The 23,034-nt window shown below is 39.1% G+C and overlaps 2 protein-coding genes across 2 annotated transcripts in view; one reads left to right on the top strand and one right to left on the bottom strand.

The window, feature by feature from the left end:
* Window positions 1-15,822, bottom strand: part of RRBP1 (ribosome binding protein 1) — a 118,179-nt gene extending 102,357 nt beyond the window's left edge. The window contains exon 1 of the mRNA XM_031951073.1: window positions 15,738-15,822. The gene's annotated coding sequence lies outside the window, so the exon portion shown is untranslated. The remainder of the gene's footprint in view (window positions 1-15,737) is intronic.
* On the top strand, window positions 14,414-22,376 carry LOC116420970 (formin-like protein 20). Its single transcript, XM_031949259.1, has 5 exons — window positions 14,414-14,474; window positions 14,778-15,075; window positions 15,509-15,671; window positions 15,763-16,788; window positions 21,740-22,376. Exons 1-4 carry the CDS (start codon window positions 14,414-14,416, stop codon window positions 16,558-16,560), a joined length of 1,320 nt encoding a protein of 439 aa, XP_031805119.1. The 3' UTR covers window positions 16,561-16,788; window positions 21,740-22,376.
* The last annotated feature ends 658 nt before the right edge of the window (window positions 22,377-23,034 follow it).

Here is a 23,034-nt window from a genome sequence, read left to right as displayed (position 1 = left end):
TGCTGTGGATCAAGACACTGATGAACTGTGAAGCTACTCTCCCACAATCTCAGCTCTGGATCTCAGAAGTAAAGGAGTTGTGGTGCTTAAACTAAGGGAGGAACGGCTAATTTACCTTTCAGATGGATTGATCTAGGGCCCTGATCTGTGGGCCCTCTCAATAAGAAGTATAAAAGAAGCTCTCAAACAATTCTGTAAGGTACTCACTCAGGGGAAGCCTCAAGCTTACTGGCTTGTTTTTTAACTTTATTACCCCAGATTTTTGGGGGTTTTATCCTCTAAACTGTTTTCCAACTGCCTACAGAGGGAAGAAGGAGAAATCAGAATATGATTTTAGTAAAAAAGATTGTTTGAACTCTTGGGCTCTGTGAAATTCACTACACCACATACAAAATAGCTACTGGGAAGCAGGTTTGAGCTCATCCTCTATCACTTGAAGTACTTAATAGAAAAAGCTCCTCATTAGGAGTCTGTCTTCCAAGGTCTTCTCTCTTCTATCTATCCTATACACAGCAAGTATACTAAATTTTTCCCAAGTACCCATCTGTCATTCCCCTACTTAAGAAGTCCCAAAGGCTCCTTTCCCCCTCCATTAGGATTAAAATAAATGCTCTTCAGTTTAGCATGTGAAGTTGTTCATAATCTGTAGTCTGCCTCTTGAGACTTCCAGACCAATATTCCTCTCATCCCAAAAGACCATATTTGCTGTCCTATGGCCTCTCTTGCACAAGGCTGGAAAACATTCTCTTCTCTCCCTCCTTTTAGAAATCATGCTTTCTGTCAAGGCTCAGTAGATGTGCCATTTTCCATGGGAAGCTCTTCCTGATACCCTTAGTAGTTAATATTTTTTCTGTTCAGATTTTGCTGTGTATACTTACCTGTGAGTACTTCCACCACCTCTTCCACTAGAATAAAAGCTCTGTAAGAGCAAGGCTAGTTTTCTTTTTGTATTCCCATCATCTACCCAAGTAGTTTGTATAAAAGTCTTTTAAAATGCTTGTATGTAATAGTAATGTTGTGATAGAGTAGGTCTTCTGAAGTAACTAAAAATGTTCTAGAATCATTATAATTCCAATAATCTAAATAACAGACCTTGGAAATTAGGGTCATAAATCATTTTTGCTACTTCCACAGATAAAATAGACAAGAAATATCAAATGATCTGATTAATGCCTTAGTTAGAAAGGATACTCTTTATTTCCTTCTGAAAAGGTTTGTAAATAATCATTTTAGCATTTCCCACTCCCCTCCTTCCACCCAGGTTAGTCTAAAAAGTTAAATGATGTAGCAGATAGAGTTAAGATTGAGAGTCAGGAAGATCTGAGTTCAAATCCTTTCTCAGATATTAGTGTGAACATGGGCAAACCACTTAAATCCTTTCAGATTAAGTTTTTTTTTCATTTATAAAATGCAAATAATAATAATACCTATCTCAAAGGACTATTGTGAGAACCAAATAAAATGCACAAAAGCACTTTACAAACCTTAAGGTGATATATGACAGATTTTATTATTACCTTGCATAGTCTCTCTTACATAGAGAAATTCACTAATTATCTATTAAAAGGATTCTAATTATTCTAATGAAAGATGTTATATTGCCATATAATAACCAGGAGAGATGATGGTTTAAGCCAGTCATATAAGCATATCCCATATTAAAAAAAAAAAAAAAAAAAAAAAAAAAAAAAAGCATAAAAGGCCCTTCCTTTTATTCTTTTTTAAAATTTGATTTTTTTTAAAGGAGCAATTAGTATTAGATGAAAACCTGCTTCCTAGCAGTTCAAAAGCAGATTTGTAGACCATAAGAGTTTAGTAGAAATGCATGCATTACATAACTGCATCAAGACTGAGGCTGTAATGAATAACAATAAAGGAAGTACTAGATCACTCTCAAGCCTCCTAGGCTCATTCTGAAAGCAGTTTCTCTAGTCTAACTTATAAATCTTCCAATAACAATGGAAGGTAAGATGGGTACCTAGTCCTTCTACTGATTTACCCCTACCCAGAAAGAACTCTGTGGACAGCATGACAGGCATCATTGGCAGACCTTTAGGCAACCCTCATGGCTCAACACTGATAGCCTCATCTTCCATCTACGTTCCTTTGGGACAGAACTCAAACCCCAGTCTCTCAAACTCACTCTTCTCTTCCCAAAGATGATAGATTGGTCCTTTCAGCTCACTCTACCACATCCCAATACACAATGCTCCTCACACCACTTGGATGAACACATAGTCATCAACCATAATCATTCCAGTGAAATGATAAACTCCCACATTTTGACAATTTACCTGTCTGGAACATAAGTGAGATCCTCTAACTACTATCATCTAAACTTCTATCAGTCAAATTGCAACACCCTTAGGACTTCTGGACTTTTCCATCCAATTTACACCAGAATTGTCTTATATCTTGTCTTCCAAATAAAATGTGAGGTTCTTGAGAGCAAAGACTTTTGACCTTTCTACTTATATCCTAGCCCTTAGCACAATGCTTGGCATGTAGTAAGGGCTTAACAAGGACTTTTTCATTTATTCAAAATTTTTTTATTTATAAAATATTTTCCTCAATAGAACTCTGCAATGTCCATAGATAGTAAAGGATTATTTACAGTTAATAGATGACAAAATGAAGAGGTTAAGTGGACTGTCCAAAGTCATATGGCAAGTTGTAAATCATTGCCAGAATTCAAATGACCCACCCTGAACAAAAAAAAAAAAAAGGGCATTTCAGAGATGTGAACAAGGAAATGGAGAATATACCAACTTAAGGTAATCCAGTTTGACAAGTTCCAAAAGGACACACAAAAAAAACTATCAATACCTTACAATACTTAAATGAAACAAAGCTTAAAACTTCTTAGTTGTATTTGAACCACCGTCTAACCTAAATGAGAGAATTACAAATCTAAAGAGAGGTGATACTCAAAAATCCCATTATGAATGAATCTCAAGCTTTCAAATAGATATGATATTCCAAAGTGAAGGCAGATCTTTAAATTCAAGGTGAGGAAAAAATATGGCATGGCTGAGTCAAAGAAATAAATCAGTCAAACAAAAAGCCTTAGTTTAAAAGCTTGCTTATTATATTTGCAGGCAGGGTAGCTAGGTAGAGTAGTGTACAGAGCACTAAGCCTAAAATCAGGAAGACATCCTCCTGAGTTCAAATACAGCCTCAGACATTAGATATGTGATCCTGGACAACTAACATAATCCTGTTTGTCTTAGTTTTCTCATCTGTAAAATAAGTTGGAGAAGGAAATGGCAAAACCCACTCAGCATCTTTGCCAAGAAAAACTCCTATGGGGTCAAAAAAGTTGGGCAAAACTGAATAACAAACTAATATGCCAGGCACCTACTAAGTGCTGGCACTTAGCACAGAGAGGTAAGAATAGTCCCTGTTCTCAAGGAGCTCACATTCTAATTTACTGTGTAGGAAAATGACTTCTCAGGCCCTACATTTTTGGAAAATCACTTTGTCATGTATATGGGAAAATATAATGGAGAGATAAGAGATTTGTGACAAGGAAACAATTTAGAAAACTCATAATAATCCAGGCAAGAGAAGGAGGAGGGCCTGAACATGGGTGGAAATTATGTGAGTGGAAATAAAGAAGTGTATATGAGAGATATTGTAGTGTTACTACTGGGATTATATCCCAAAGAGATTATAAAGAAGGGAAAGGGACCGGTATGTGCACGAATGTTTGTGGCAGCCCTTTTTGTAGTGGCTAGAAACTGGAAACTGAATGGATGTCCATCAGTTGGAGAATGGCTGAATAAATTGTGGTATATGAAAATTATGGAATATTACTGTTCTGTAAGAAATGACCAACAGGATGATTTCAGAAAGGCCTGGAGAGACTTACACGAACTGATGCTGAGTGAAATGAGCAGGACCAGGAGATCATTATATACTTCAACAACAATACTAGAGGATGACCAGTTCTGATGGATCAGGCCATCCTCAGCAACGAGATCAACCAAATCATTTCTAATGGAGCAGTAATGAACTGAACTAGCTATACCCAGAAAAAGAACTCTGGGAGATGACTAAAAACCATTACATTGAATTCCCAATCCCTATATTTATGCACACCTGCATCTTTGATTTCCTTCACAAGCTAATTGTACAATAATTCAGAGTCTGATTCTTTTTGTACAGCAAAATAATGTTTTGGTCATGTATACTTATTGTGTATCTAAGTTATATTTTAATATATTTAACATCTACTGGTCATCCTGCCATTTAGGGGAGGGGGTGGGAGGGGGTAAGAGGTGAAAAATTGGAACAAGAGGTTTGGCAATTGTTAATGCTGTAAAGTTACCCATGTATATATCCTGTAAATAAAAGGCTATTAAATAAAAAAAAAAAAAAAAAAAAAAAAAAAAAAAAAAAAAAAAAGAGAGAGATATTGTAAAGGCAGAAATAACAAGATTTGGCAGTGGGGTAGATATGTGAGGTGAGAGTGAGGAGTGGAAATCAACTAATTCAATACAATTTGGAGAGAAAACTGATAGATGTTTTCTTTAAGGATTTCTAGTGAAGAAAAGAATCACTTGTGAGTGCATTATACTAAAATTTCCCATATCTGACTCCAAGCTGTTGTTTATTTATGAATGATCAAGATTTACTCTAATTACTTCAAGCATGTTATTTTTAGCATATGCCATAAGTTAAAGGAAATTTATTTTATGGAGTTAAGATTGTATTGTTAACATACCTGTAGGTATGTGTTAAAAGGAAACAAGCATTACAGCTTCCCCAGTGTTTCCTTTTGACAAAAATGCTTTCACATGCATTATTCTTTTTAGCTTTACCTAAAGAGAAGCAGTAATCCTGTATCCAGAAAGTACCCAAGACTCGACTTAGATCAGGACTTTATCAGGAGGTTTAATAAGAAATTAGATAAGGAATAGAATTAGTAAAGTATCTTAATATACCTTTAACTCCCATCACATGATCTTGTCAACTCTGAGCTGTTTTTAATCACTGACCTTTTCATCATACTCCAAATCCAAAGGAATAGAAAAATGTGAGGGGGTTGGCAGCATAATATAAAGGACCTTTGTAAAGCTCTGCCACCTACCTCAAAAAGTAAAACAATTACTATTTTTAAAAAATCTATCAATGGGAGACTTCATTGATTTCTACAAACTAAAATTTTTTCCAGTTATGAATGTTGTGTTTTAATGAGTCTTTGCTTTACATTTTTTATTTTAAATATTAAGTACCACCAGAAATCAAAAACATGTTTCAGTAAAATAAATGTGTGCACAATAATAGTTATTCAAAATTTAGAGAAATGGAAGAGTAGAGAAGATGGGGATGGGGGTAGTAATGTTTAACAGAATTGTACATTTATATTTCAATATGCGAGGCAGAATAATAGAGTGGAAAAGACACTAGTCTTAGAGTCAGAAAACCTGTACTTAACAACACAGTAGAGCAAGTCATTGATCTAACTTCTCTGGACTTTAGTTACTTCTGCCAAATGAGGTTGACTTTAGGAGGGCTATAAGGTCCTCCTTTCAAACTCTAACTACTACAGTCTCAAGTTATCAGCAGCAGAAGGTTGGGGAATGATTTGGGAAGAACCGCCAATTATAAAACAGTATTTAAAAGCAAAGGTATGTATGTTACAATCTGCACTAGTAGGAAGATACTCTCATGAATGAAATCACTAAATCTTGAAATACTGAATTGTCTACTTCATAAAGTTGTTTTAAGAATCAAATGACACAGTATACTTTGTAACTGCAAAAGGTTATAAACATAAGCTAGTTGTAGGAGTTCTTCTAGAGTACAACTACATGGGAGACAGATGAGTTGTGCTAGACCATTAAAGATCAACATCGCAATTCAATGATTGTGAAGTCTCACTCAAACAGACCAGATATCAAATTTAAGGTTTCTATTCAACTAAGATACCACTGAACTAGACATCACCCTGGATCAACACATCTTTTTCTATATATTTTTCAACTTGTTTATATAAGGAGATATTTGGACGTCACACAAAAATAAAATTACAATTAAGAAGAAAGGAAAGGAAACTTTTAACTATTTACACATGCTTTTTATCTATGACATACATATGTCTCCTCTCTTTTCCACAAACTACTACTTGGTTCAAAAGATATTTATTTAAATTTACATTTAAATTTCTTTCCCAATGTCACCAAATATTTCCATTATTCTAAAACCACCATAGGATTTTCAACACCATTAAAGGCTTTAAAAAGATCATACAAAGAGCACTTACTCCACACCAGTGCTAGAGTTACAAAGGAAAAAAAAAAATGCCAAGTGCTAGAGTTACAAAGAAAAAAAAATAGGTGCTGCTCTCAAGAAGCTCACGTTTTACTGGGAGAAACAATATGTACAAATAAGCAACTCAAAATGTTTTTTGGGGGGGAAATTCAATATTACACATATTGTCAGATTAACATTAAGTATATGGTAAGGGAAGGAATCAGTAGAGACTTCTATTAAGTAGTCACACTTGAGAAGAATTTGGAGTGCTACTAAGAACTCCAAAAGGAGGTAAGACTTAGGTGAGGTGGGAAAGTATGCCAGGGATGGGGATTAATCTGTGTGGTCAGATACAGAAAACTACATATAGAGAATACCAAGTAAACCAGTCTGGAGAGAACATAGCATGTGAGGCAAAGTGATGGGAAATAAGTCCCATTTTAGAGATGAGAAAACTGAGGCAGGGCTTGAACATGAGGATTTCCCAAATACAAATCCAGCATGCTATCCATTATATCATGCCAATCAAAGGAGTTTACAGTTGCTCCTACAGCAACAGGAAACCATTGAAGCTTCTTTCACAGCAGAATGGCATGGTTGGAACTGAACTTTAAAAAGTTCAACTTAGTAGCTAAATAGAAGATGGACTGAAGTTTAGAGAGAACAGGGGCACAGAGGACCAATTAAGAGGCTACTTTAATAGTTAAGCAAGAAGTGATGAGTGCTAGAAATAGTGATGATCCAAGTGAAGAGACAGAATCTAGATTTTCATGGCCATAGAATTAATTTTGTCACCTTATTGGATATGGAAGGAAGGGGGAAAAAAGGAGTCAAGGATGATTTTGAGGTTGTGACCCAGATTTGGGGGGACTAAAACATGTTGGTGATGTTTAGAGAAATAAAGGATTCAGGAACAGAGCTAATTTTGTTTTTGAGGAAGAGAAATAATGGATTCCATTTTGGACCTGGCACATCTTTTATGCATTAAAACAAAGTGATTTACCAAGTGAGCATGAATAAGCTACATCAATATTCAATATTGTTTTTAATATATCATTTAATTTTTTTTAAAAGCAGACTTAAGATGAATTGAGTTGATGCACCCATTCTAGGAATCCACTAAGATATTCAGCATCTGAGAACACCACAGTAAAGAATCAAGGCTTATAGAATGTTTTATAAATAACAAAGCACTTTACATACATTACTTCAAAACCACCCTCTAAAAGCAGCTTGTAAGCTAAAGCCTGGAAGATTATCCCTAATTAGCAAGCAAAGAAACAGAAGCTCAACTGGTAACTGGCCTATGTGGTTAAGGACTGCTTTTTCCCCATGTTTCTTTCACTGACTCTATGGAGTCATTCACCTAATTAAACTTGAAATAGGTGTAGGAATAAGTAGAAAAGCAAAACCAAATTAAGGTCTCAATCATACACAGCATCAGAATCTCTCATCTTTCTATTCCTCCACAGCAGGACTTTGCAATAATCCTCAGCTCTTCCCTTTCTCTCAGTCCCCATTTCCAACCAGAGACCGAATCTTATTGATTCTTCATCTTATATTTTTTCTCTTCTGTCCCTTTACCTTCACGATTTGCACAGATAGCATCATGGTTCAAGCTATTAAAAAATTCTCACCTGTGAATGCAATAGCTATCTTAGACCTAATTGGTCTCCCTGCTTTCAGTCTATCCCCCTTCACAGTTGCTCCATTTAGGTAGCTGCCAAAATCATCTACCTACAATTCAGGTCTAATCATTTCACTATTCTACTCAAGAAATTTCAATGGCTCATTATATCTAGAACAAGGTTTCTTTATATGGAATCCAGAGACTTCCAAGGAGTCCATGAACAAATTTGAGGGAATTCATGAAAATAAATGAGAAAGATAATTACATCTTTATTTTCAGTATTTGCAATTGAAATTTATTATTTTCTTTCATTATGAATATCAAAAAATATATTTTGAGAAGAGATCCATAAGCTTTACCAGAATGTGAAAGGGATTCATGATGCAAAAAAAGGTCAACTCTACTTTTGGACAGCTTTGATATATTAACAAGTTTTTTTGTTATATTACGCCTGGAATTTGCCTCTTGCCAACTTGAACATTCTTGATTCTGTCCTGTGGTTAAACCAAGAAAATAGCCTTCAAATACAAGATGATGGTTGACAAACTCCTGCATCCAATCTTTTCATCTCCAGGCAAAATATTCCCAGTTTATTCAAGAGATTCTCATATTGCCAAGCTCTCAAGGTTTTCACCATCCTGGCTACCTTCCTTTGGACATTCTCCAGATCATCAATCATCAAATTTCTTCCAGGGTGAATCATGTAAATCAGAGGTCTCCAAACTTTTAGATTATGAACCCCTAGCTGTAAAAATTTTACAGGTATTTAATATTGTACTAATATTATATATATGATAAAACACAAAAGCAGACATTTTAAAACAATGAAAAACATTTTATTACTTTATTTCTTTACAATTAAAAAAATTTGTTTCTTGAGAACAACATGATTGCATATTTAATTGTCTTAGAAAATGTTCCGTGCACCTTCTAGGGGACAGGGTGAATTTATAATAATTGTTCCCTTCCACATTCTTTATGATGGAGACATTTTGGGCTATTTATTCTTTCTCTACAAGACATGCCATCTCCCTACTTTCTGCCTTTATTCTGTCTGATCCCAAAATTAGAATGCATATCCTCCTCACCTATGCCTTCTACAATTCTTTAAGACTCAGCTCAAATGCCACCTTCTATAGGAGGCCTATTGTATCCCTTAATAGCTACTAGTATTTTCCCCTCAAAGGACTCCCTCCTTCTGCTCAGTTGGCATCTGGTATATACATATTTATGTAGATGTTGTTTCCACATTAGACTAGCCCCTAGAGAGAAGGTACTATTTTAAACTTTTTTTTTTGTATTCCCAGCACTTACAGTACTTCATATACATTAAATGCTGAACAAATGTTGCTTGAGTGAAATGTCTTTCATAAGACACAGGGTGCTTAGAACTGAACCCAAGTTACTCCAGATGTGGCATGCCCAGGATAGAGTTCAACAAAACTATCACCTGGACAGGATGTTTGTCATAATGCAGTCCAAAATTACTTTGTTTTTTTTGGCTTTTGACTTGTACTGAGTTTGCAGTTTACTAAAAAGCCCAGATCTTTTACAGATTGTTGTCTAAGTCTTCCTCATTTGGGATTAAAAAAAAAAAAAAAAAAAACTTCACAGGTGCAAGTCTATGACTTCACATTTATCCCTATTAAATTTCACCTCATTCGATTCAGCTCAGTATTTTAGCTTATCAAGATCTTTCTGGATCTTGACTGTCAGCCCAGTCAGTGGCCTAGCCTTCCCTCCCTGCTTTGTGTCATCCCCAAAGTTGGTAAACATTCTTTGTTGTATTCCTCACTGCACAGTTCTATATACCAAATAAATATTTGGTCACATGTTAGCTGTTTATTACCTGTATTTATTCTTCATCTATATGTCTTCTATGTTGGTATATGTCAGTGGTGTTTGTTTTAACTCATAAGCTCCTAGAAGGGTAATAATTCACATTTCTAAAATTTATTTAAGGTCCTCATCAATCAACAAATATTTATTAAGCACCTACTATGTGCCAGGCATTATGTTAAGCACTGATACAAGTACAAATAATGAAACAATCATTACTTAACAAAAGGCTTACATTCAAATGGGAGAAACAAATACATATGAAAAAATATACAGAATAAATATTAAAGTGAATAATGATAAACATACAAAGCCATTAAAATACCATTAAAAGTCAGGTAAAGAGAAAATACTAGCATTTAGGGGGATCACGAAAAAGCTAACAAAGAAAATGTGTGAGTTCTGTGTTAAAGGGCCTCTATGAGGTGATAAGGAAGTGGTACGTTTTAGGCATGGGAGTACTAAGGAACACCATGGAGCAAAGTTGACGGCAGCATATTCTAGAAAATATGAGAGCAAAACAGATACTTTGACAAGTCTGACGAAATTGAAAAGGCTTCTTTAAAATTAGACTTGTGGAATGACTATGTTGTTTGAGTCTCAGCCTAGCTAACACTGGAGAGGCCCACTTATACCATTTGATGAGTCCTTTGGACTTCAACAGATCAACAAGATGAGGGGCTGTGACCTGCATCCCTGGCGGTAGAGTATTTGCATGGATGAAATAAAATTCTTTAAGTGTTGTCTTTTAAGCATTTATATAGCACTATATGATGGCAAATATTTCCTAATTACCCTGTAGAGTAGCTAGTATAAATATGCTTATTCCCTTATGTTCTGAGGTGGAAATAAATTCAGGAGGTTAAATGACCTGTCTTTATTCACATCATCAGTAGGAATAGAGAGCTAGAGAGGACTTATAAAACTCCTCTTTTTTTTTTTTTTTTTACAGAGGAGGTAATTGAGGCAATAAGTGACATTCATAGAACAATTTTAAGATTTACAAAGATATCTTAACATGCATTTTCTCGTCTGATCTGATCTACAGATTATTATTATTCTATAGTTATTACCTTCAGTTTACAGATGAAGAAACTGAAACTCAGAAAGGCCCAGTAATTGGCCCAGATGCACAAAGTGAGTGTATACACTAGAACCAAGGTTTTCCAAAATCCAAATTCAGCAGCATTCTTTCCATTAACCTGTACTGCCTCAGTGGCACTAATGGTAATTAAAGCAATGGTTTGTTTCTTTTTCTTTTCCTTTTTAAGGCAGTAATGCTTTACTCCAAAAATGTCTATCCAAGAGATTTTAAATGTATAAAGAGACAAGAGACACTATGCTTCAGTCAATAAGTAGAAAACCTAAGTTCAAGTTCCACACTTGACACACAGTGACTTTGAGACCCCAGGTAAATAATCTAATCTCTAAGATTATGTATTATAGAGCAGATGTTGTTCTGCGTTAGCAGGAGTGTCTTCATAGGGAATTCCTTACACCAATAAAATCACAGAACTAATCCAAAAAAAGAATATGGTATCTAAAAATCTGATTCTTACACTACCCTTTGTTTTTCACTGTTTGTCTGGCTTGCTTCCTACTTAAACCTGAATCTCAAGCACCTAGATTAATGTCTGGCACATAGTAGGAACTTAATATATTCTAATTGATTGCTTTATGCTCAGGATCTTTGCAAAAAACAAATACAAATATTAGCTTGTCTCAGAACAAGTGGAATTGCATGTTAACAACTGTTTGGTTACATTAATACTTTCAAACAGAAGGTTTTCAAAAAGAAAGCAAAGTAACTAGACACCTTAAGGGATTCCATTCTGAATTATATTGATTCAATTCTGAATTATAATTATGATCTGGGATGGGAAAAGGGAGGGAGTAAGCATTTATAAAGTGTCTACTATGTGCCAGTCATTGTGCTAAATGCTTTTTAAAAATATTATTTTATTTGATTCTTACAACAACTCTGTGAGATGAGTTATTATTATTATTATTACTACTACCAATTTTAACAGTTGAACAAACTGAGGAAAACAGAAAGTAAATAACTTGCCCAGGGATACACTACTGCTAAGTATCAGAGGCCAAACTGAACTCAAATCTTTCAGACAATGGCCAGTTCTATTCACTCACTCCACCACTAGCTGTCAATATTCTACTTTACCTAATTCCCAATTCCTTAAAAGTATTTTGATAGAAGTATTATACAGTCTTGGAATCCTGATATGGAATCCATATCCTGGTCATTTTAGTCTAAATGTTTCAGACTAGCAGTTCTCCAAGTATAGTCAAGGATCTTGAGTGTCCCTAAAATTTTATAGGGGGTTTTCAACGTAAAAATTATTTTCATGATGATCCTAAGATATTTTCATTTGTAATATCATAAATATCAAGGGGGAGAGGTCCTCAATAATTTTTAAGAGTATAAAGAGATCTTAAGCCAAAAAAGTTTAAAACTGCTAATTTAGTTTAAAAGATTAAAAGTTTAAAATTGAAAAGTTACAGAGAATTATTCAGGCTCCTAAAATTTTTTGAAGGAATCTCATTAGGCAGAGTAAACCAAAATTTCAACTAGGCAACTTACATTCCACAATTTAAGTTAACTTTATCATTATTGCAGGCTGTCTAGACAAGGTTCATTTCAAAAAGAGGCAACTGCTCAAATGTGACTTTAGATTTACTTAAAACAATTACCCTCTCTCCCTAAAACAATCCCAGCTTGACACTTGTCCTTCCAACTGCTTACTCTGTTTATACAATGTCAGATCATCAGTGGCAACTACAGAGAAGCAACTGGCTCAAACATAAAGCCTTGCAAAGAATCTTTACAGTTACTGGCAAACAACCTAGACCCCACACCCCTCTTTGCCAACATACATGCACATACTCACTAGGAAAGCTTCTCCTCTGTGCAACCTGGTATCATCCTTGGAGTAGGCGTGAGGCCAAAATTCAAGCAAACTTAGATAGGATAGGGAAAGGAGAGAAGCCAAAAAGTTCTGAGACACAGATATACTTTCAATATATTGTGTGCATTTAGACCAGATTTTCTATTTCTTCCCTTTGGGAACTCTCAGCAGGAGAGTTACTTCTACCAAGACAGACTGGTACCGTACAGTTTTAGAGAGTGTCTAGGGGATCGAGAGGTTAAGTAACTTGTCCAGGGTCACATAGCCTAATACACGTCAGAAGTAGAACAAGATTCCAAGTTTTCCTAACTCCAAGGTCATGTTGTCTATTTAAAAAATCTTAAACCTTCATTTCTAGAGTCCCTTGTTATATAGTTTGTAGTTTGAAGGCAGATCTACACCTTTTAAAACTTCTTGCAGAGTTTGGGATTATAAACTTAAGCCTGACTCAAAGTTTCAAAGTTCCAGAAAAAAAGGAAGAAAAAACAAAATTGGGGGTGGTAGAAGGAAGAGATGGTCCCAGACTAAGAACTTCTCCAGACTTCTGAATTGACTACAAGCTCACATATAGCCTGGGGGGTGGATGGCAAGTAACCCAGAGCTCTTTTTTTTCTACTCCCCTCTCTTCCAAAGGAAAGGAATAAAAAGAGAAAAATTATAAAGTAAAGGAAGAAAAGGTGATTGGATTTGATCCAGGAGAAAATTCATTCAGTTTCATTTCCTAGGCGCTGCACAAGCCTTCTTGGATCTTCTCCAAGTTATAATACTTTATTACATAGCATTTTATGAATTTCCAAAGCTTTCGCATACATTATCATCTGATCCGCATAACAACACTATGAGGGCAGGCAGGGTAGATAATATCATTTCCATTTTACAAGTGAGGAAACTGAGGTTTAAATTACTTGCTCAAGGTCATAGCAGTGCCCTTTTCAGTTCCAGCTTATCTTAAGTGAAGCAGTCAACATCAGGGATAATTCTGCCTCAAACTGCAAAGTTCAGAATACATTTGGAGTATGGTGCTCTACAAGAGAAGTCCCTGCACACACTCCTTTTAGAGGTAGTCAGAATCGGCAAGTCCCAGGTTAAGTGGTCAGGAATGGTTTAAGAATGAGAACAAGGAAGTTTTAATTATGTTTCAAGTAGTCATCTCCCTTCTGTCCATCTCAAAAGTCTTGGAATAGGAAAGAGAAATGGCAGAACTAGGCAGTTATTTTATGTTCAGATTTGGAAAGGACCCTAGAAAACACCCCCTTACTGTAATTAGAAAACTGAAGTCCAGAAAGATTGTCCAAGGTCACACAAGTGGCAGAGCCAGTGTTGGAAACCAAGGCTTCATGACATGAAACCCTAAATCCAGCCGTCTGCCTAAGATACTGGAATCAAGATGGCCATTCTTTAGAACCAGACCCCGGCTGGGGGAGCTTTAAGAGAGATTTCTAGTCCCGTGCAGCTTCAATACTATGCCAGACCATTAACTTGTACTCTGTTGTTATCATTTACTTAAATGCATTAAAGTTTTAGGGCAAGAGAGGAGAAAGGAAAGGCTTTCCAGGGATTAGCACAGTTCCCGGCACCAAGCGAGTACTTAGCAAATACTAAATACTGAATGCTTGCTGGCTTTCCTGGGCATCAACCAAAACCCAAAACCCTATCTCCACCTCTTTCTGCGATTCTTACAAACGCACGCTTATTCACTTTTCCATTTCCTTAAGAGGCCAAGGGTGGAGGAGGTCCGGAGATAAAGGGTTCCCTCCCCCAGATGCGTCGACCCCTGCCACCAGGGGGAGCAATATCAAATGCCCCAAGCCGCGGGGGCGGGGGTAGGAAAAGCCTGTCCCAGCCTAAGGCAGGACTCCAGCACCGAGGCCGTGATTTCTAACTCCGCTCCTTTGCTTCTAGGGAACCCCCGCCCCCACAGGCCGATCCGGTTACCGTGGCCCCACCCCCAGCTCCCCAACTCTAAGAAAATCGCAATAGGAATTAACGGGTTGCCTGCAGAGTCTCCCATTCAAAGCCCCCGTGCCTCCCTCCTTCCGCCCCCACCCCCCATCCTGTCCCAGGACTCCGGAGTTAGGCAACGTCATCTTTACAGCCTCCCCGAATTTAACTCTTTCCTCTTCCAGCTGTGAACGTGGCCCACTCGGGGGCCGCCCAGATAGAGCCTTGGCCAACTTTTCTTCCTCAACTTCAGACCCAAGCAGCGGCGCCGGCCCGACGGCAGGACGCGGGGGAAGGGACCGGGCCAGGGCTTCCCCGAGTCCGGCGGCAACCAACGCAGGGAACAGGCGGACTAGGTTATGGGGGTTTTTTTAAGGTCTCACCCCTGGCTGAGCCCCGGAGGCATTCGCCCCTGCCGCCCATCCTCTCGGCCCGCAGGGGATCTTCCCCCTCGACCTTTCTCCCCGAGGGCGCCCCAGAAAGGTGAGGGAGACTGGGAGCCAGAGGAGGAAAAGCGAACCGGGGGGGTCCCCAACTCCCGTGCGCTGTGTCCATCCCGAGCACTGCCGAGAAAGGGCGGGGAGAGAAGGGGCTGGGAGACGTGTCACTCCGGGCGGCCTAGGGGGGAGCCAGCAGGGAAGTCCCGTTCCCCCACTCACTCCCTCAGACCACCCCGTCGGGAAATTCTGCTCCCCCTCCTCGAGGATAGGAACGCCCCCTCCCCAAAGGCTAAGGAGGAGGGAGCACAGTCGCTCCCGGACGGGGCGCCCCCTCCCCAGAGGCCTGGGAAGATGGGGCACCGGTTCTCTTAAGGCCGGGAGACCCCTGCTCCTGCGCTAGGGAGGAAGCGCCATCTCCCCAAAGGCTAGCGAGGACAGGGCACGGTAGCTTCCAGACCCGGCGCCTCCTCTCCGAGGACTAGGGAGGAGGGGACGCGGCCGCCGCGAGACGAGCCCCCTCTCCGCAGCGCAGGGAGGAGGGGCGCGACCGCTCCTAGACGGGCCGGGGGGGTGGGGTGGGGGGAGAATCGGTCCAGCCGGGTCCGAGACGCCCGGGGAGCCCAGCCGCCCCTCCCAGACGCCGGGGCTGATCCCCTAGGGTCGGGCTGCAGGAGCGGCGGCGGAACCTGGGGTGAAGTTTCCTACCTGCACTAGGAGAAGCCGGAATTAGGAAGAGGCGCCGCCGCCGCCGCCGCTGCCGGTCACGGGAAAAGAAGAAGCCCCGCCGAGGAGGAGCCGGCGCCGGGCACTCGCTCCAGCCCCTGAGAAGGAAGGCAGCTCCGCCTGCCGCTCGAGCGCCCCGCAGTGCCCGCCGCCGCCTCCCCAGCTGCACGCCAGTCAGTCCGTCCGGGCGCTGCGTGCGTGTGTGTGGCTGTGTGTGTGTGTCTGTGAGTGTGGAGTCGTGGCACTTTCTGCCTCTGAGCTGGCGAACGCCCCCTGCCCCCCCCCCCCGCCTCCGCCTCCGCCGCCGCCGTCGCCGCCGCCGCCGGGACCGCCGCCTCCTGCGCTCCGCCCCCTCCCCTCCGCCCAGCGCCAGCCATTCATCGGCCGGCCCGCGCCCATTGGCCGCCGGCCCGCCACTCCGCCGGCCGCCGGCCACTCAGAGAGCCGGCAGCTGGAGCCGAACGGGCCGCAGGCCGCGACTATTGGGCGGAGGGGAGGGTTTCCCCAGCGGCCAATGGGAGCGGGAAGAGCCGCGAGAAGAGGAGAGGTGGGAGAGGCAAAATGGGAGGGGAGCAAGCTACCCCGGGCAGCGGGGCTCCGGGTGCAAAGGCGCGGAGGGGCCGGGGGCGAGAGCCAAAGTGCCTCCGTGCGGTGTCTCCCCCCGTCACCCTCGCGCTCCAGCGCCGGAAACGCCGACCTGCTCCCAGCCTGCGGCCTGGGTCGCCTGAGCCGGAGCGCCGGCCGGGGGGCCTGCGGGGAGCTACCCTGTTCTCCTCGCTTCGCCCCCAGCCCACATAGCCGCTGATCTTCGGGGCCTCGGCAGCCCTGACGGGGAGCCGAGGTGGCAGCGGACCGGTGGGCGACGCCCCGCAGCTCCCCTCCTAGGCAGTGGCTTCCGAGCTTGTCTCCCCCTTGCACCAGACATCACTAGCGTGGAAAGTGAGTTTGGTCAGCGAGATAAAACTTCCCTGAAAAGCGGCATCCTCCCTCGGCCTCCCCCGCCCCCCAAGGAAGACTGAGCGCTCACCCCGGGGTAAGGAGTTGTGCCTGCTGGCTAGAGCCTGGGAGAGTTTGGAAAGGACCACCGAGGTCCCCCCGCCTTCAGGGGGCTTGCACTCGAATTTGTAGAGAATCCCCTGGGACAAAAGGGATGGGTGGTCCCAGAAAGTGCTAAAGGAATCAGGCCAAAATTGTTAATGCTGTGAAGTTACCCATGCATATAACCTGTAAATAAAAGGCTATTAAATAAAAAAAATTAAAAAATAAAAAACTAGGCCAAGGACTAGTATTCCCATTTTAGAGATGAGTAAGCCAAGGCAGAATATGACGGCATTTTATGTTAAGGGTTTTGCAAACCTTAAACCTAGCTATTATACTACTGCTTATTCAGGGTCAGTACCTAAATGCCAAAGTGTCGGCGATGCACCCGAAGCCAGCCTGTTTTCCCCAAGTTAAAAAAGAGATGGTGGTGTTACGTTTTTATATTTCCCACAGGGTCCCTAGCACAGTGCTAGGTGCTTAGCTCTAGCTCTTAAAGCACCTAACTTAGCTCTTAATGAATATCGTTGATTCGGTTTTTTAAAAGCAGAACTGACCCCTTTAGACTTTTAAGTCTTTCAATTAAAATAATTTCAGACCTGTTTTTAATCTCACTTTATCAATTGGGTCCTCATACTAAGCATTTCAATTTTAGCCACTACCTAGTTAAGCAACCCCCAGCTTTCAGAAAAAGCTTATTATGCAAAGATCATAAAATTTAAGTTTGTCTCTACTTTCTCTATATTCCTTTTCTTTCTTGAATATTGCCTGATCTATTTCTTTTTAACATATTCTTCGGGATCACTCCTCCTTCAGTGTAGTTATTATACAAGATGTGGAAAATATAATTGTCCCTAGGGAAGTAGAGAAGGGTGGGGTTGAAAATTTAACAGTACATGGCTGTTTTTAATTTTAGCATTAATTCCAGTTGGTTCCTGATAATTATTAGTTTTTAATTTTCATTCTTGTCTTATTCCTTCCTTTCTACACCCCACAACCTGAAAAGGGGATAAACATAGGCCCACCACTAGAGCCAGGTAAATGGTCTTGGATGTATTATCAATTTGTAGAAATTTGATCAAGTCATCATCTGTGCATAAATTTGGGGAACTGCTTAAATGGAAAAAATGCTCAACCACAGGAGTGAATGCTAAATAACAATTATATATGGGCTTATATTTCCAAGGCTAATAAATTAAAAATCCTGAGACCCCATGAAACTCTTTTGTTGTTGTTAAGTCTGTTCCAACTAACTCTTCGTGTCCTCATTTGGGGTTTTCTTGGCAAAGATACCAGAATGGTTTGCCATTTACTTCTCCAATTCATTTTACAAATGAGGAAACTAAGACAAATAAGAGTAAATGATTTGCTCTCTTTCTTCTCCTACCCTGATTTTCATTTCTATCACACCTCCCTTCCAAGTCCTGGCTTCTTACATATCTATAAAAGTGAGTGTCTAAATGCCTGAGGCAGGATTTGAACTTGTTTGCCTGATACTCTATCCCCTGTACCACCTTGCTTAGTCCATGAAACTCTACTAGGTATGAATTCAGAAATACATTACTCAAGGCCAAGATCTTATTATGAACAAGTTGAAATAAGTTTTCAATCAATCCATCAGCAAGCATTTATTAAGTGCCTACTATAGGCTCTCTGTTTGATGAAACAGCTATCTAAGCGAAAAGGAAAACACAATGATGGTAAATGGTAGGTTTAGTGTAGCATTTCCCAATGACCTATCCAAGGAAACATTTTATTGGTCTGCAAATCTGGACAGAATGCTGGACTTGGGAAATCCTGAATTTTAATTATTTCTCAGATATTTATTAGCTGTGTGTCCATGCACACATTACATAATCTCTCTGAGCTTCAGTTTCTTCATTTGCAAAGTAGAGATGGAAATTGCAATATATACCTCACAGAATTTTTGTGAAGCTTAAATGAGAGGAGTTTGCAAAACTCAGTGATATACAGTGAACAAATGACATCTCTCCATTATTATTATTATTTTCATCAAAAGTCCTTAGTTCTTAAAACCTGCAAACTTAAAAAAAAAAATATTCTCCCTTTCTCCTGTCATCTTGATTTTCTCTTCTATCATAACTCCCTTCCTGGCCCTGGCTTCCTACACATCTGTAAAAATAAAAATAATAAAACAATTATAGTTTTCTTTTACTGAATCATCCTTAATTTCCCCAACACTCAAATGTGGCTATATCCCAAGGCTCTGTTTTTGAATTGTTTCAGTTACGGAGGTCAATTCATTTGGGATTTTCTTGACAAAAAAATATTGATTGCTGTTACCTACTCCTTTAACATAAGGAGCTGAGGTAAACAATTAAGTGAATTGCCCAGGCTCACACAGCTAACAAGTGTCTGAGATCAGATATGCACTGAGGAAGATGGATCTTCCTAACTTCAAGCCTGATACTCTATCCACTCTACCATCTTGTTTCCCATAAGACTTTTTATCAGGACTTTTCTTCTTTCTCTTTGTGACCTGATGGCTATCATGGATTTAATTTTCAACTTTATGCATAGGATTCCTAGTTCTATGTATGTAACCCTCATCACTTTGCTTAGCTATAGTACTATATTGTCAACTACCTATTGGACATTGAACTGGAGACAAAACTCATTATTTCTCCAACTCTGCCTTTCTTCCAAACTTCCCCTGTCAAGTATAGCACCATTTTCCCCAAGTATCCAGCATTGCAACTTCAAATTATTCTCATCTGCTCATTCTTCCTCACTCTACATATGCAATTAATTGCCAAATCTTGTCATTTCTACTTTGATGAAATTTCTCACATCTATTTCTTTTAAATACATGTCAACCATCCTATCTTTCCCATATCCTCTTACCTGGACTGTTGCAATTTCCTTCTAACTTAGTCTTCCTACACTTAGTCTCTTCCTGTTCTAGTCCCCGCATCATAGAGTTGGCAAATGATCATTTCTCAATATTCACAAGCCTGATTTGTCATTCCCCTGCTCAATTTAATTGGATCCTTGTTTCTTCTAGGTGTGGGATCAAATAGAAAGGTTTTTGTTTAGCATTTAAAGGTTTTCCCAACTGGACCTCAAACTACTTTTACAGCTCTGTTATGCATCTATTCCATATGTTGTGAAGTCCAGTTACAATGACCTTGCTGTTTTCTCACAAATGACACTCTATCTTCTATCTCAGGACCTTTGTATTAGTTAACTCTCATGCCTCTAATGATAACCCTCCTCACCTCAATCTCTTAGAATCCCTTATTTACTTAAAAACTTAGTTACCTAACATCAATCTTTTCCTGATCCTAGCCATATTCCCCAAATTCCTTGTATTCTGCATACATATTTGTGTGTACTTATTTAAATACTTGCTGTTTTCCTGGTAGAATGTAAGGTCTTTGAGAGCAGGAATTGTTTCATTTGTGTCTTCCTGTCACCAGCACCTGTCATAAAATTGGTACTTCTTGATTGATTAATGTAATTAGCAATAATAATAATAATGATTGACATTTATTTAGTACTTTACTGTTTGTAAGGCATTTTAAACATATTATCTCTACTCCAACTGCATTTTGGACTGGAAAACAACTGGCTATTAAGCAAACCTGAATTCTTAAATTATTAGTTTACATGGCAGATGGCCTTTGCAAAAGATGAGATATCTACCTTCACAAGGTGGGTACATTTAGTGGACACCATTAGGGCAAAGGACTTACACAATTGTGGACCATTATTGACATTGCTATTGCCCCTCTTTTTGAAATTATATATGACAAATTAAATCCCAGAAGAAAAGAAGACAGACCAATGGAGAAAAGAACATTTACAAAAGCTTTCTTACTCTAGATGAGAAAACTTTTTTTTCTCCCTCTGTTTCCCCTATGCCTACACAATATTTCTCTCTTTTCGTCTTGTAGACAAGTCCACAGGGAATGAGTTGTTATTTCTAAGTAAAAGAATAACTCCAGAGAATTCTGTTTGGCCTAAGGTCTCAAAACAGGACTAGATGCCTTAATGGTCATATCTTTATTTCATTTTAGCTTCCAAGCTGAAATAAGATCTTGGATTCATTCTATTGTGAAAAGAGATTTGTAGTCAAATAATCCGAATTCAAAGCCAGGTTCATTACATATTGCCTCTAGAGTCTTAGACAAATCATTTAATTTCTTCGAGCCTCAATTATCTCATCTCAGTTCTACTAGATAACTTGAAAGGGCCTATGAACTTTAAATTCTGTGATGTATTCCCATGCCTTGGCTCCAGAATCATCCAAAGCAAATAAATATCTAGTACCTTCTTTAAGAATCCCAGAGATGACATTCCTTTGACTTCCACCTATATCTTAATGCAGTTCTCAAAGTATGGCCCAAGAACCCTAAGGATCATGGAAACCCTTTAGAGGTGATCTATAGATCAAAACTATTTTCATAAAAAAATTAGATATTTCAAAATTAAATATTTTAATGACTAATATAGTAACCCATATAAAATTTCTTTGGGGAGTCCCTCCAAATTTTTAAGAGTATTAAAAGAAGGGGAGCCAAAATAGCATAGTACAGACCAAGACCTAACTGAACATTCCAAACAACTTTAAAATAATTCCTTAAATCAAATTTGGAGCAGTACAGCCAACAAAAGGTCAGAGGGAGACATTTTTCCAGCCGAAGACAATTTAGGAAATCTGTAGAAAAATTATGTAACTCCAAGATGGGCATGGACAAGACTACACAAGAGCAAAATAGAAGCAACAGGAGTGGACCCTGGCAAAAACCAGGAAAGTGGCAGCAATAGTAATAGCAGCAACACTGGAAATTCTCAGGGTACCTTCTCTTAGGGGTGATAAGGAGGTTAGACAACTGTTCAGAAAAAGATTACAGGTGATCCTTTCTTGGTACTGGGTGCAGCTAATAATGACTGACGATTTCATTGCCTGTAAACAATTCTAGGTCACAGTTAAGGGCAGAGAGGACAAGCGAGCAAGCAGAGATTCTGGTCACAGTTCCAAAGCCAAGAGGAACACTGGAACAGAAGACTTTCCTGGGAAAAAAATTATCACATATATCAAGTGAGCAGTGACCACACCTTTCCCAAAATAACAACACCTTGGAAAAACACCTTAGGACAGTGCCTCTCTGCCCTGAGGTGAGCAGAGATCAAGTTTACCATAAAATTCAAAATGAGGAAATAAGCTGAGGAAATAAGCAAACAAAGAAAAAAAGACTTGATCTTAAAAGACCACTATGGTGGTAGGGAAGACAAAGACAAACTTGTGAAAAAATAATGTAAAAACAACTATAAGCAAAACCTCAAAGAAAAATACTAATTGGGCCTAAGGCCAGCAAGAATTCCTGGAAGAATAGAAGAAAGAGATAAGAGTGGTAGAGAAAAGATTAGAAAAATAAATGAGTGGTACAAGAAAATTATGAAAAGAGAAGACACAAAAAATGCTAAAGATATCATATCTTAAAAAACAGAATTGACCTAATTGTAAAAGTGGCACAAAAATTTACTGAACAAAAGAACTTAAAAAAGCAGAATTGGCCAAATGAAAAAAAAAGAGGCACAAAAACTCACTGAACAAAATAATTTTGTAAAAATTAGAATTGCAGCTGGAAGCTAATGATTTCATGAGATATCAAGAAACAATAAAACAAAATCAAAAGAATGAAAATATAGAAGAAAATAAGAATTATTTCATTGGAAAACCAACTGACCTAGAAAATAGATCAATAGGAGATAATAAAAACTACTGGATTGCCTGAATGGCATCATAAAAAAAAAAAAAAAAGGGCCTAGAAATCACTTCTGAAGAAATTACAAAGGAAACCTACCCTGATATAGATATATAGATCCAGAGGATAAAATAAAATTTGAAAGAATGCACCAGTCACTTCTTGAAAGAGATCTGAAAATGATAATTCTCAGGAATACTATAGCCAAATTTCAGAGCTTCCAAGTCAAGGAGAAAATATTACAAGCAATCAAATTAATTTTATTCAGATATCATGGAGCAGCAATCAGGGCCATACAAGATTTAGCAACTTCCACATTAAAGGAATGCCTTAGGAAACATTGTTAACAATAAGGCCAGGGGAGATTTTTAAAACCTTAAAAGTTGATACTCTTAAAGTGCTGCAGTCAATATGTCAGCAAATTTGGAAAACATAGCAGTGGCTACTGGATTGAAAAAGATCATTTTATTTGATAGTGAAATACTGAAACTGAAACTTAAAATCTTTGG

Source organism: Sarcophilus harrisii, chromosome 2 (genome assembly GCF_902635505.1).
Source record: "Sarcophilus harrisii chromosome 2, mSarHar1.11, whole genome shotgun sequence".
NCBI classification, from domain to species: domain Eukaryota; kingdom Metazoa; phylum Chordata; class Mammalia; order Dasyuromorphia; family Dasyuridae; genus Sarcophilus; species Sarcophilus harrisii.
This window is presented reverse-complemented; position numbering and strand designations above follow the sequence as displayed.

Excerpts from the sequence above, each read along its gene's own strand:
- LOC116420970 (XM_031949259.1), top strand. The coding sequence starts at position 14,414 with ATGCGTCGACCCCTGCCACCAGGGGGAGCAATATCAAATGCCCCAAGC. Across the intron at positions 14,475-14,777 it reads CCCAAGCCGCGGGGGCGGGG|CTGTGAACGTGGCCCACTCG; the intron begins GTAGGAAAAGCC and ends TTCCTCTTCCAG. Across the intron at positions 15,672-15,762 it reads CCCAGCCGCCCCTCCCAGAC|GAAGAGGCGCCGCCGCCGCC; the intron begins GCCGGGGCTGAT and ends AGCCGGAATTAG.